The 15,000-nt window shown below is 36.0% G+C and overlaps 1 protein-coding gene across 1 annotated transcript in view; it reads right to left on the bottom strand.

The window, feature by feature from the left end:
- Positions 1-2,508: 2,508 nt before the first annotated feature.
- Positions 2,509-15,000, bottom strand: part of ryr2a (ryanodine receptor 2a (cardiac)) — a 207,180-nt gene continuing 194,688 nt past the window's right edge. The window contains exons 98-103 of the mRNA XM_051667848.1: positions 14,373-14,507; positions 9,729-9,885; positions 7,659-7,723; positions 6,912-7,012; positions 3,908-3,959; positions 2,509-3,808 (exon numbers count right to left, since the gene is read on the bottom strand). Coding sequence (XP_051523808.1) covers positions 3,713-3,808; positions 3,908-3,959; positions 6,912-7,012; positions 7,659-7,723; positions 9,729-9,885; positions 14,373-14,507 — 606 coding nt within the window. The 3' untranslated portion in view covers positions 2,509-3,712. The remainder of the gene's footprint in view (positions 3,809-3,907; positions 3,960-6,911; positions 7,013-7,658; positions 7,724-9,728; positions 9,886-14,372; positions 14,508-15,000) is intronic.

The following is a 15,000-nucleotide window of genomic DNA, read 5'->3' as shown; positions in this document are numbered from 1 at the left end:
CTCTTGCTTCTCAGCTGTTTCTGCCATCTCCTGTGTTTTTTACAATCCTGCTGAACATATACACATCATTCATGGCGACACTTTTCAGAAGACATTCAAACCTGAAGCAAAACCGGTGTGAGCTTTTTCTCCAAAAACATCCAGCAGTGAGTGTGTCTTTTCAAAAGACACTTGAATCAGATTTACTCTTTTGTAGGAGTCAATCCCTGTTCTTCTCGACTGCATTCAAAAAATGTCATTACTCTTTGTTTTCATAATCTTTCATCAAAATAATAATAATAACTTGTATATAACCTCTGAAATGACTTTTCTTATTCTGCTGACATCGTCATATTTTTCAACCATCATATAGAGACACTTTACACCAGTTCCTGATTTCGGGTTCGGGTTATTTAATAGGGTCACTGACCAATTAAGATGTCTGAGGTCAAAAAAACGATTTTTTTTTAACCTTATGTGACCCCGCGTCCACATGAGTGGACGTTGTATTTTTGCTTCGCTATATGCAATGCATAATTTAATTTATACTGACTGATCTCAGATCAGGAGACTCTGTGCTGTACAGAGTCATGTGACCAAACAACATGGCGCTGATCACAGCGGAGTTTGTCTTTGGGAGAAACAGCAACAAAGCTACATCTGGTAAGAAACCTAATTAAGTTTTTACACTGAAATCTGTTTGAGTCAAAAGATTAGAGTCTCTAGTTTCATCCGATATGCCATTTTTAAAATTTGAGTGATATATCGTGAAATGCCATGCTGTTAAACACAATGACCACATTAGTGGACTGTATGTTCAGTTTCAGTTAAAATATCCTATATTTACTGTGCATTATCACATTGATAAATGTTGTTTTCAGAGGCTTTATATGGAGTTAGGATGAACATAAGGTGCATTTCAAACTGTTCTGAGACCAGTGCAGACAGACAGCACACTGGAGGTTAAGTCATTCACTAAATAGGGAGCAAGGGAGCATCCTATAGCTCTCTATGCAGTTAAGTGCGTTCACTCCTAAAATCTGATCAAAAGTTCAGTTTCAGGCTGCAGATGATGTTTGGATCACTCAACATGTTTGACAGACATGTGACAATGATAATCAGTACATAGATTCAGAATTTATAATGTATCATTTTATTTTAACATGATTGACAGTGATTGGATGATGCTGGACATTACTTTGAATCAGAATTAATTATGCTAATTTCTGATGTAATGTCTGTAATGTCATGAATAATCAACACTCCTGGAAACATCATAAGTCTGACTTTCTATAGCTTAGTGTTTATTCCCGCTGTCCACATATGTATATATTAATACAATATTATTCTGCACTACTCATGCCAACATTTGTTTTTTTATTTCAGCTTTTAATGTTTATTATTATTATTATTATTATTATTATTATTTTAAATTTCAGCTTTCAATGATACTTTGATTATTTTATATTATTTAAATTTTTTATTATTTCTAATTGTCTCTGGACGGTTACACCACATGACATTTTTTACTTCAAGAACCAGAACAAATATCAAAATGACTTTGAACTCAGAAATTGAAATCACGTTGTTTTCAAGTAATTGTTTTGTGTGAATTGCATTTTTAATAATTCAATAAAACATCACATTATTGACCAATTAATGAAAGAAGAAATTGTTATTATAAATGTTTTAATAATAAAATACATTACATTTTGCACTATATAATATTACTTTTTTGAATTTTAATGTAACGTTTCATGTAACACTCTCACTCACCGATACATGTGAACAGATGGGTTAAGGGCTGTTCACACTGAACGTGTTTTTGCGTGCATGTACACTGTTTTCAATAGCTTTCTATCTAAACACATGCCGTTTACTGTTACTATAATGTTATGAATGTTGCCAATGATGCTTAAAGAAAATAGGCTACAGTAAACGTACTTGCTTGGAGAAGAAATGATAAAGAGAGTGAGTGATTTCGTGTTTGTCGATACCAGTTGGGTCGCGTCACATGTTCAGGCTACTGCTGATGTAAGAGAATATAGTGGAGGAATATAGAGAGGGGCAGTGGTGGCTTGGCGGTTAAGGCTCTGGGTTACTGACTAGATGGTCAGGGGTTCAGGCCCCAACACTGCCACAATGCCACCGTTGGGCCCTTGAGCAAGGCCCTTGACCCCATCTGCTCCAGGGGCGCTGTATCATGGCTGACCCTGCGCTCCGATCCCCAGCTTGGCTGGGATATGCGAAAATGAGGGGCAGTGGTGGCTCAGCAGTTAAGGCTCTGGGTTACTAATCAGAAGGTCAGGGGTTCAAGGCCCAGCACCACCAAGATGCCACTGTTGGGCCCTTGAGCAAGGCCCTTGACCCTAACTGCTCCAGGGGTGCTGTATCATGGCTGACCCTGCACTCTGACCCCAGCTTAGCTGGGATATGTGTGATAAATAAATATAATTATTATAAATTATATAATGCAAAAGACACCATCATGGAGAAATGCTGTTTTCACTGTAAGGACATACTCACCTATAAGCATTAATAAATAATCATTTTATTTTTCAAAATCATGCAAGTCTTTGACTTCCCTTTACAGATCAAACACAGTTATATGCTCACGACTCTACACGGTACACTAAATTCTGACAGATGAGGTTTTTTTTGTTATCAAAATTCTTTACATGAGTAAAATGTCTCTCACATAGTTGCAGATATTTATATATATATATATATATATTTTTTTTTAGCCCATTTGTTGTTATTGCAATGATTTCACATTGTTTCGTATAACAAATAAGAAAAGCGTTGTTTCTTTGTCATGGCTATGAAAGAAAGTGCAGTGATTTCATGAATGATGGCAAATGTCCGTCATAACACACCGACAATTCGGCAGAACTCGTAAACTGTCCGCGGTCTGTGCGTGATGTGCTTGTGTAGCAGTTCTGTAGTTATAAAGCTCGAGTTGAACTCCTTATGAACGTCAGTGTCGCTCCCCCGTCGCCGTAGGGTGTAGGGTGGACTCCCTGAATGGGTATTGCTTCTGCATCAAACTAAATCTAGGATGAATGTATTGTTTTCCACGGGTGAACCGCTCCATTGGAGTGCAATCTTGGCAAATGGCGGGAAAGCTCATGACATACTTGGATAGTACAGAGATACCTTAAATATTCTTAAACCTATAAAACTGCGGTGATGTAGATCAGCTAGCGTCTTTAAGTTTTCAATTGTTTTTCTTAAACTTGCATAATAAACATGCAATGAAACATCTTTAAGAGAAGTCGTATATAAAGAGTAACTCTGCATTTGCATGGGTGCATTACCAAAATAAACGGAAAACAAACGGGAGAATATGAACCCAACGTTAGTCCTGAGGGGTACAAGCGCTCGCTCTCTCGCTCATCTTTATCTTGTCTTGCATAGCTCCTCTTTCCCGCGGTAAGGCACTGTATCCCCGTCACAAGAAACTTCCAGAATTCTGTCCCACAGACAGGCTGTTTTCATCTGGTGTGCAGTGCTGGGATAGTCCATGTCATTCCTCATTCCCTGCATCCCCTCCACTTGAATTAGTCTTTGTTAATTTAATAAATGAGATGAAGAAGCATTGAAGAGCCAGAATCAAGTCTCTCCTCGTGTCTCTCCTCAGGTGCAGATATAAAGTTCATATTTACTGTGTCTCACACAGAATTGTCCTCTAAAGTATGTGTTTGTGTGTGTGTATGTGTGTAAGCGATTGTGTTTAATTGAGCTGATCCTCATATTGTTTGCGGAAACAGTCACCAGCAGGAAAGAATTCCCAGCATCTTTCCTGGTACATTTTCCAAACGTAAGACTCCTGAAAGAATCAAAACATCAGAACATTGTCATCAGAACAGAATATGGCAAAACATGATTTTTCTTCATAACGCGAGAGAGACAGACAGGTGTGTTTTACCTGGCCCGTGTGCTCCGTTTCATCTTTATTGATGAGATACATAAAGAAAAATCTGCAAACACACACACACACAAACACATTAAATTTACCAGCTTTAAACACATTAGAATACTAACATACAAGGTAAAAAAATAAATAAAATATAAACATTTTGCCATATCTTCCAATGGCGAGTGAATTGAGAAAAATATCCGTCACATATATTATAAATGTTTTCATGAAAAATAAATAAATAAATTATTAAATATTCATTCTAGAGCTGTCAATCGATAAAAAAAATCTATCAAATTAATTACATGGTATGCCAATTAATTAATCACATTAATTGCAATTAATCGCAATTAATCGCGATTAATTGCAATTAATTGCAATTAATCTCATCCATATATATTTGCTGAGAAAGCCCCTCAAATAACAATAATTCAATATATAATGATTAAATAATTATAAATAGTTATATATAAAAAAATATATAAATAAAATATATATATTTAAAAAAATAATAATACAGAAAATGAAAATGCATTATATTATTTTGGGACACAAGTGAAGAATTAAAAAAGACGATACAAAAAGTGTCTTTATAATGCAATTTATTATTTATTTGCATATTACTGAACATAAGTCAATCATTGTCCTACATTTCACAGCAATCTATTTTGCAATTGAATTCATCAATCAGTCCGAGATTTATTATAAGGGCTTATTTATGGACGCGTCAATGTACACCTTCGTCAGACGGACGCTTTTGGAGCGTCTCGGATGCGTTGCATCATAAACGTACCGTTTTTAGGTCGCTGTGTCAAGTTAAACGAAGTTTGAAACTTAGAAAAACAAGTCTTGAGATCCCTGTGTTCAGATTTGCGCTCCATCAAGCTGTGTTTGAATGCAAGAACATGTTCTCATCTTGTGCTGTCTGCTGTCAGTAAGTGTGGTTTGTTCTCTGTATAAGCTGCTCGTTTTCTATACAGCTGGAGTTTCGCTTACTGCCCCCTGGAGAAAACAGTTGTTACTACAAGCTTGAATTGCTTAGATAGAAGGAATATTCCTTATTACGGTCCAGGGACATGATTGTGTAATTGTGTTATTTTTTATATTATTAATCGCACTGAATTAACACGTTATATCGACACCCCTAATTTATTTGAATTATTTAAGTCAGAAATATTTGTTTTCCTTCTGTATATTTCACCAAATGGAATTTTGGAATTTATGCATGTATGATTTTACAACCAATTTATGTATAACATAATGCGTTCAATTGTTTCTTTATTCTAAAATAAGCAAGTCAATTTTATAACAATGGATTTTGGATGAAAACAAAGTAGGACGTTATTGTTAATGAGGTGTATCGCAAGCCGTTTTGACATTTAATCACAAGTAGGATATGAATCATAGCTATCTACTGTATAATTTACATTTTCACTAGTTAAAATGCCAATTCTTGATTTGATCAGTAAATATATCTGCACTAGTATATATGTTCATATAAATGTTCATTCTTATTATCAAGAATGGAATTTCAACTAGTGAAAAACATAATTACTGATATCTGTAATTAATTTCTTACTAGTTGAAATGTCTTTTTCACATATCAGCAATGTATGACTTACTAGTGAAAATGATCATTTTTTATATCAGTAAATACATTGTTACTAATACATATCCATTCCTGATATGAACAGCTGCATTACAACTAGTAAAAATGCTATAGAGTTTCAAGAGACCCGAAAACAAACAAATAAGTATGCTACCCAATCAACACAGCAGACACATTTGTGTGTGAGCAGCATCAAAGATGAACTCCCACCAACCACCATTTATAACTGTTTCCGTAAATTTAATAAAATGAGTTGTTGGCCATTTAGCCTGCAGCTTTTATTAATTTTACCTTAATAAATGCATATTTTTATATCTGCAAATGTTAGATTTGGTATTTCAGACATCATTAAATTGAAGAGTATTTAAAGATATTTTAAAATGCTCTCTAACTAGTTACAATAGCTTTAACCTCATGCGACCTCTTGTCCACATGTGTGGACGATGTATTTTGGCGTCGCTATACGCAACGCATAATTTAAAAGAATAAAAAAACAACTGAATACGGTTCACAACACTCTAGACTGTCATTTTAAGGGTTAAACTTCTGCCGCATCGAGTCACGTGACACAACAGCATGACGTTGATTTCTGTGAAGCGCTTCTACGGGTGCAGCGCCAACAAAAGTGCCTCTGCTAAGAAATCTCTTTATGTTTTTTCATTGAAACCTGTTTGGTTGTAAAGAGTAGAGTCTCTAGTTTCGTTTGATATGCCGCTTTAAAATATTTGTTAATTTTTCGCATGTCAGCGCGCTGATAAACATGATGTCCACATACGGGGACACTGGCACTGCATTTCCTCAAAAGTTGAAAAACATGTTATCTGAATAACTTTCAACTCTTACACATCTGTGGGTCATTTCACTTCATTTTAATATACATTTTGTTATATTTTATTTTGTTATCACTGTATAATACGGTTCTGTTCATTAACATTAATAAATGCATTCCTATATTTACTGTGTATTATCACATTGAGAATAAATGGATGCATCTAAAGCTGTAAAATGTTGCTTTCAGAGGCTTTATATGGAGTTAGGATGAAAATAAGGTGCATTTCAAACTGTTCTGAGACCAGTGCAGACAGACAGCACACTGGAGGTTAAGTCATTCACTAAATAGGGAGCAGGGGAGCATCCTATAGCTCTCTATGCAGCTAAGTGCATTCACTCTTAAAATCGTGCTACTAGTTACAAATCAAAACTGCTGTATTGATTGTGTAGCATGTTCATTTGTTTGTTTTCAGGATTCTTGATATTCTACAAATGAACATTACTGATAAAATGCTTCAGGAAAGAATAATAAACTCTTCCTGAACATGTAAAAATAAAGAAATCACTCCCCAAAACACCAACAGAACCATGTGATGAACGTTCAGTTGAAACACACACTCATGCAGGACTCACAGATAGTTGGCCAGGTTGTGTTCCTGTAGCGTGTGCGTCTCAAAGCCATGAGGAACCGTGTCGAAATAATCATTTCCAATTCCACAGATGAAACACTTGGTCTGCAAGAGGAGAGAAATGCATGTTTTTATCACATGAATTAAAATAGGGGAAAATAATGTTACACAAAAATCTCAGTTGTCCTAAAAATAGGCCTATTGTTCTTTTTCGAGAGATTCTAAAGAACTGCTTTAATTTATAAGACAGTACGAGTTTTCTGTTCTCATACAATATACCTTATTTACATATTTTCATACAGATAACAGGATGTTGGTGATGGAAGCATTACATAATTTCCTTTACTGTTTCTGATTTGAATTCAAAAATCCAGTTTTCATGTTCAAATGAAACAGCTGAACTTCACAGTAAATGGTATTTATGATATCAGGTGTCATGGTAATCAGATGTGAATGGGTGACTGTGATGACGAGGTGATGGATGTAATTACAGTGGTTAATGTGTGCAGAACGATTCCATTAGAGTGGGCGAACAGCACAAAGACTGACGGCTGAAAAGTCTTTATCAAACTAGTTGAATATGTCTTCATTTCTGAGTGTTTAATCCCGTTCTGCTTTCTACAACCCGGTTCACCCTGAAAAATTCAGGTGGTGACAACTTAAACTTCATCAACTCCGTGAAGTGTGTACAGAACCAAAATTAAATGGACAACTAGCCCTCACTAGTCCTAATCTGTTTGTGTGTTCTCACCTCCATGTCTTCTTTCACTTGTTCTTGTTGGTCTCTCAGCTCACCAAATGCATCAATAATCAGACCTGAAACACACACATACACACACACACATGAGATTCTTCAGAAAGATGCACACAAAACATGTTACACTTAATGTCCTTGTGAAATAAAACTGGACTTTTGTGGTTTTTAGTTCATGTTCATTAGCTTTGAGGTCAACTATATCCTCGTGCGACCCCACGTCCACATGCGTGGACATTGCATTTTGGCTTTGCCATCTGCAACACATGATATAAATTAGTTTAAACTGACTGAATACTGTTCACAAGACTCTAGACTGTCATTTAAGAGTTAAAATTCTGACGCACCAAGTCACGTGACACAACAGCATGACGCTGATTTCCGTAAAGCGCTTCTGTGGGCGCAGCGCCAACTAAAGTGCCTCTGGTAAGAAACCTCTTTAAGTTTTTTCATTGAAACCTGTTTGGTTGTAAAGAGGAGAGTCTCTAGTTTCATTTGATATGCCACTCTAAAAAATGCATTTATTTTGCGTGCGTCAGCACGCTGATAAACATGATGTCCACATATGTGGATTCTGGGACATTATTCCACTCAAAAGATGAAATTTTTTTTAGTTATTTTGGGTTCATCCAAAAGCTGAAAAATGTTGCTTTCAGAGGCTTTATATGGAGTTAGGATGAAAATAAGGTGCATTTCAAACTGTTCTGAGACCAGTGCAGACAGACAGCACACTGGAGGTTAAGTCATGCACTAAATAGGGAGCAAGGGAGCATCCTATAGCTCTCTATGCAGTTAAGTGCGTTCACTCCTAAAATCTGATCAAAAGTTCAGTTTCAGGCTGCAGATGATGTTTGGATCACTCAACATGTTTGACAGACATGTGACAATGATAATCAGTACATAGATTCAGAATTTATAATGTATCATTTTATTTTAACATGATTGACAGTGATTGGATGATGCTGGACATTACTTTGAATCTGAATTAATTATGCTAATTTCTGATGTAACGTCTGTGACATCTCAAAAACATGAATAATCAACACTCCTGGAAACATAATATACCATTTGATAAAAAAAAAAAAATAAATAAAAAAAACCTGACTTTCTATAACTTTTATTCCACATTTATGGACATCAATTGTTAAGAAAACTATTTGCTCTAGATCAGTGGTTCTCAACTTTTTTTGGATGAACACCCCCCTATGTCGTTCCCTGACCCCAGGCCGCCCTGCTTGCTCAATGCAACTTCGATGCATTACATCATTTTACAGTTTTGTTATTTAATAATATTTTTCAGCAGGCTTACGCATCATGAATGTGAGAACAAACCTTGCTTTTCTTGAATGCAAGAAGATAAAAAATAAAAAATCTGAGGACAAACTAATAATGAAAGTTACATTATTTTTTATTATATTTCAAAAATAAGTGAAATGACCAATAATATTGCATACTTTGACCATATATGCAAGGTATGCAATGCACAGGGGCGCCATGTAAAGGGGGGCACCAGCAGCTCACTAATGGCGGTGCAATCGGCCCCCTCGACCCCTCCAACCTCACCCCCCTCGATTGACAGATACATGAGCCACAAATTTAGTTTTGCATACCCGCTCGGAAATGTGTAGATGCGCCCCTGACTTTATCCCACTGAAATGCTCATTCTACATTACAGTATTGATTTTGAGTTGGATGCAGATGTAAATTTACTGATATTAACAACAGTAATGTTATCTATGACATCTATGAAACGTTAACACCTAATATATTCTGACAGCTGTAACTCTCCTTTCATCAGGCTCTTATTGATTCGAATGAGTCATCTCTTGGAATGTCTGAAGGCAAACAAAACCATTTATAATTGCTTCCATTAAAAAAACATTTTAGCCAATTTTTTGACTAGTTACAAATCAAAAAGGGACATGGAAATGCACACAGCAGTCTTGCTCGGGTCTCAGAAGGTTATGTTAGTGAACTCTTAGAAGTTGCCCTTCAATATGTTCCTCCCGAACTTCAATACATGAAACATAAACACGGTAAAGAAAGTGCACACATTCAGATACACACCCTGAATGATGGCGAGGAGGATGACGATGACAAAGAAGAAGAAGGTGATGTCGAAGATGATGCGATAGATCTCATATTCGTCACCCGCCGGATCCTCAATTTGATCGCCGATTCCACCGCCAGCGCGAACGCCAACATACATGTGGAACATATAGCACTGCAAAACACACAAACACAGATTTTAGCATTTTTTGGTATTAGTCAATTCATTATTACGCCTCAACAGACTATGTTAACTCCTTTCAACTTCATGGACCGTTAAAACGCATTGCTCAGGGGCCGCTCAAACCAAACGAGTTCTTGCATTAAAAAAGCTAGACGCAGTGCAATGCATATAACAGAATGTGGGTGTCTCGAGAGTTGGCATTCTTGTTTTACCTCATACAGCATCTAAAAACATACAGCTGGTCACTGATGTCTATTTAGCGCATGTTTACACAGAAAAACTATGGGAAAACAGTGCAGACGGGCAGCAAAATGAGGCTGTGTGAATGGCCCACCATGCTGCGATAGGTTGATTAAAGAGCAAGACGCAATGACCAAAGACCTCCAAGCTAGTTATTGTCATTGCTTGGGACACATCTTAAAATTGGAATGGACAGTTTAGGATTTGAATGTGCATTTTGATCTTTATTGCTGGGCAATAAAACAGGTGAAAAAATCCCAAACACGTGCACCATGAGTGGAAGGGAAACGTAAGCATTGCTTGCAACCAGTTGATTCCTAAAAAAAAAGACGTTCTGGACAAAAAGGAAGATTTGGTGCATAATGCAGGACTGTTAAGTATAAACAAGCCCAAAACACGGCTTATTTTGAAATGACGAAATAATGTCAAAACTATCAGCAACTATCAGCATAGATTTTTGCCGATACTTGATATCCAAAAAGCAACAATCGCCACCGATTAATGGGTAAAACCGATATATCGGTCTACATCTAGTTGACTGAATTTATGTGTAAGAGGTATTAAATTAATTTGTTAATTGATTAATTATATTTAGGAATATGTCATAAAAGATGACACTGAATATTTGTATTTTTTTTACTATTATTTACCATTTGACTCTGTCGGTTTTTTTTACTCTGTTCATGCTGTTTTGAAGGTATAAAATGCCCTTGAAAATCAAAACCAGAGGGCAGATATTGATGCTTAAAATTTCTGCCCCTCTACCTTGGATTGAAGAAGGGACTCGAGTCACAGAGACTCATTTGACTTGGGCCAATAAACAACCACCTAGCAACCAACCAGAACATCCTAGCAACCACATAACAACACCCTTAAAACACTCAGAACACCTGACATTTTCTTCACAAAATGTACAATTCTAGATCTTCATAATTACATCCAGAATGCATCACAGGTGTGTACAGATTTCATGAGCGCCCACATTTTATACAAAGCCTTTCATTCTCTATACGTTACCATTGTAGAAACTCTCTCTCTCCCTTACACACACACACACAAATCATCCAGATGGCAATCTGTGGATTTGTGCAGCTGGAAGCTTATGGTTCTGAGCCGTCTGTCACCTTCATGACAAAAAACTTCCTTTCACTCAAACTGTCTTCCCTTATTAGGAGGAGAGACAGAAAGACAGACATAGAGAAAGACGAAAAGAGAAAGATCTAGAAATGGAATTCCACGGGTGGCTGCTTCTGAGCGGATTAAAGCCACACACACACACACACACACACACACACACCTTATATAGCTCTACACACACACACACACACACACCTTATATAGCTCTACACACACACACACACACACACACACACACACACACGCGCACACACCTTATATAGCTCTACACACACACACACACACACACACCTTATATAGCTCTACACACACACACACACACAACTTATATAGCTCTACACACACACACACACACACCTTATATAGCTCTACACACACATCTCAGGTCTTCCGTCACACACCTCACTGACACTCACAAGAACAGACTAAAAAGAGAGACAAATGTGACTTGATTTCATCACTGTCGTCTTTTCAGATTGCACAACTTTTTTAAATCAACAGAATCTGAGAAACTCTGGTTTTGCACAGACGCCCAACTCCAAATGATCTTAAAGAAATGATTAATTATAGAAATAGTTATTTTTAGTAGTTAAAATAGCGAAAAATTAACATTCTGCCATAATTTACTCATCCTCATGTTGTTCCAAACCGTATGACTTTTTTCTTTCTTTTTTTTATGGCAAACAAAAGTTTAGCAAAATGTTCATGCTGCTCTTTTCCATACAGTGAACGTATAAAGAAGCTGTAAAGGGTCCAAAAATGACAAATAAGCACCATAAAAGTACCATGAATGTAGTCATATCTTAAATGATATTTCATGGTCCTTTTTAAACTTGACAGACTCTGGTTACCGAGGGAGTAACTGAATGCATGTAATAATGTGTTTAAAATACAAAATATTAGTAACTGTTTTCCATTACAGTAACAATTTAAATAGTTGGTCAGAATATAGTTATACTGTATATAAAAAGTATTTTCATTCCTGAAAAGAATACTTTGCATAACATTTTATAATAATACAAATAATTATATTATTTTTCTCAAAATTTGGCAAAACTATTCTTAATTTTTCTACTGTTTTCCTGTAACTAACAATCCTTAAAACAAGATACATTTACTTGAGAAGCAACACTACATTAGATGTTTAGGCATTTTACAGAGAATGTAAAAGTTGACTCAAAACACTCATCATTTACTCACCCTCATGTCATCCCAGATGTGTCTGACTTTCTTTCTTCTGCAGAACACAAATGGAGATTTTTAGAAGAATATTTCAGCTCTGTAGGTCCATACAATGCAAGTGAATGGTGACCAGAACTTTGAAGCTCAAAAAAGCACATAAAGGCAGCATAAAAGTAACCCATATGACTCCAGTGGTTTAATCCATGTCTTCAGAAGTCATATGATAGGTGTGGGTCAGAAACAGATCAATATTTAAGTCCTTTTTTACTATAAATCTCCACTTTCACTTTCACATTCTTCTTTTGTTTTTGGTGATTTGCATTCTTCATGCATATCGCCACCTACTGGGCAGGAAGGATAATTGATAGTAAAAAAAGGACTTAAATATTGATCTGTTTCTCACTCACACCTATCATATCACTTCTGAAGACATGGATTAAACCACTGGAGTCTTATGCATCACTTTTATGCTACCTTTATGTGCTTACTGGAGCTTCAACGTGCTGGTCACCATTCACTTGAATTGTATGGACCTACAGAGCTGAAATATTCTTCTAAAAATCTTCATTTGTGTTCTGTAGAAGAAAGAAAGTCAAACACATCTGGGATGGCATGAGGGCGAGTAAATTATGAACTGTCCCTTTAAGATGGGTGTCTTTTGTCTTACTGTACTGGCAGTTTTCACTTCCAATGCTGAAGAAGTAATTATAAAAGTAAAAGTAAGTATTTAGATTACATTACTGACCTTGAGTAATATAATGTTACAAATGACATCATACAGAATGTATTCTTTAATCTCATTTTAAAAGTAACCTTCCCAACACTGCTGGTTACTTCATGTTTCATTATATGGAAAAGAGCAGCATTAACATTCAGTTAAAATACTTTGTGTTCCACTAAAGAAAAAAAAAAGTCATATAGGTTTGGAACAACATGAGGGTGAGTAATTGATGATAACATTTTCATGGTGCACTATTTTTTAAATATATTCAACAACATTTCATTATGGTTGTCTATTGACGTGTAATGGAGAGCGACTCAATAAACATTTCAGAAAAAACAGATGTTTAAACTTCATATTTCTTCAGTCCGGTGAATCCAGCTTCTCTCTCCGTGTGTTTGCAGAGTTAGTTAATTGCTGTGAGTTAATTAGTCTGTTGTTCTAGCTCGCTGCTCCGGTCGTTAATACGCCACGGTTCTAATGACCGTCCGGTCATTTGCGCTAAGCAACGGCAATAATGTCACAAATAAATGATGGCAGCAGAGATGTTCTCATCTCAAGTACACATTAACCAAACGACACCAATTAAAAGAGCAACACGCCCCATAGCTGCGCAGACAATCACTTTACTGTAGCCCAGAATTTAAATATCACAGGCACAAGGTCAAGGCTAAAGGTCAAGGGTCAAGCGCTCTGGTGGAGCCTCATCGATTCGGGCCACAACATGCTGTATGTTCTAGAGGATATTGCCCTTTCAGAGCTCAGAAAAATTAACTGGGTTCTCAATTACGTCAAGTATCAACATTGCTCCTATAATTCCTTATGAGAAACAAAAACAGACAATTATTGACATGAGATAATTTTCAACTAGTAAGAAATTAGTTGAAATTGATGATTGTGAAAATCTACTAGTGAAAATGCAGTTTTTAGTAGTTGAAATGTCATTTTTGATATAAAGTATGGGTATCTATGTAAGTAATGAAGTCATATTTGATTCTTGTGATAATTCATGAATCATGATATTTCCATGGTACTCCAAGATACATGTAAAAAAAAAAACATTTAGTTTAGTGCCAAATTATTTTTTTGTAAGTGAAGAATTGCTTTCAAACTGTCAACGCTAACTGAATTAAAAACCATCCATTACAATTTCACACGATTACTTATGCAATGTAATTTATTAACTGTAATTACTGACCGTCAGCATGTCGTCACACTTCATATCCGGTGATTCTCCATCTTCACTCTTATTGTAGAACTTACGGAAGAAGTTAAAAGCCACAACTGTGTAGAGATACACGACGACCGCCAGCAGACCTACAGTCAGGACCAGCTACACACACACACACACATACAAACAGAGTATTTATCTGAGTCTGAATATTCTACATCAATAATTATAATGAATTATGTAAATTAGGTCAGTTAGCCCTCCTATGGTATTTGGTCATTTTTGACAGAAATAAATGTTCCTTATTTAATAAACATTTTTCCTTTTTCTGAGCAGTACAAAACTTGGTGACTTTTCCTCCATTTGACATCTGAACATAAAAATAAAAAAAAATCTGGGCTTAATTCGATAAGTCTAAGTAGTCGTAAAAAAATAAAAATAAAAAATAAATAAAAAACGACACCACTGGTATTCGCGGTAAAAATTGACCGACCATTGAAAATGAATAGGAAGCAAGAGCATTTTTTTACAATCAATAATCAGCCACAATGCAGAAAAAAAACAGACAGAAATTACAGGGTGAGACTCTAAAACATCCTCAGCGCAAAACATTCACACCCACTCACACGCACACACATACACACAAATGAACTGG

The sequence above is a fragment of the Myxocyprinus asiaticus genome, chromosome 32 (assembly GCF_019703515.2).
Source record: "Myxocyprinus asiaticus isolate MX2 ecotype Aquarium Trade chromosome 32, UBuf_Myxa_2, whole genome shotgun sequence".
NCBI classification, from domain to species: Eukaryota; Metazoa; Chordata; class Actinopteri; order Cypriniformes; family Catostomidae; genus Myxocyprinus; species Myxocyprinus asiaticus.
This window is presented reverse-complemented; position numbering and strand designations above follow the sequence as displayed.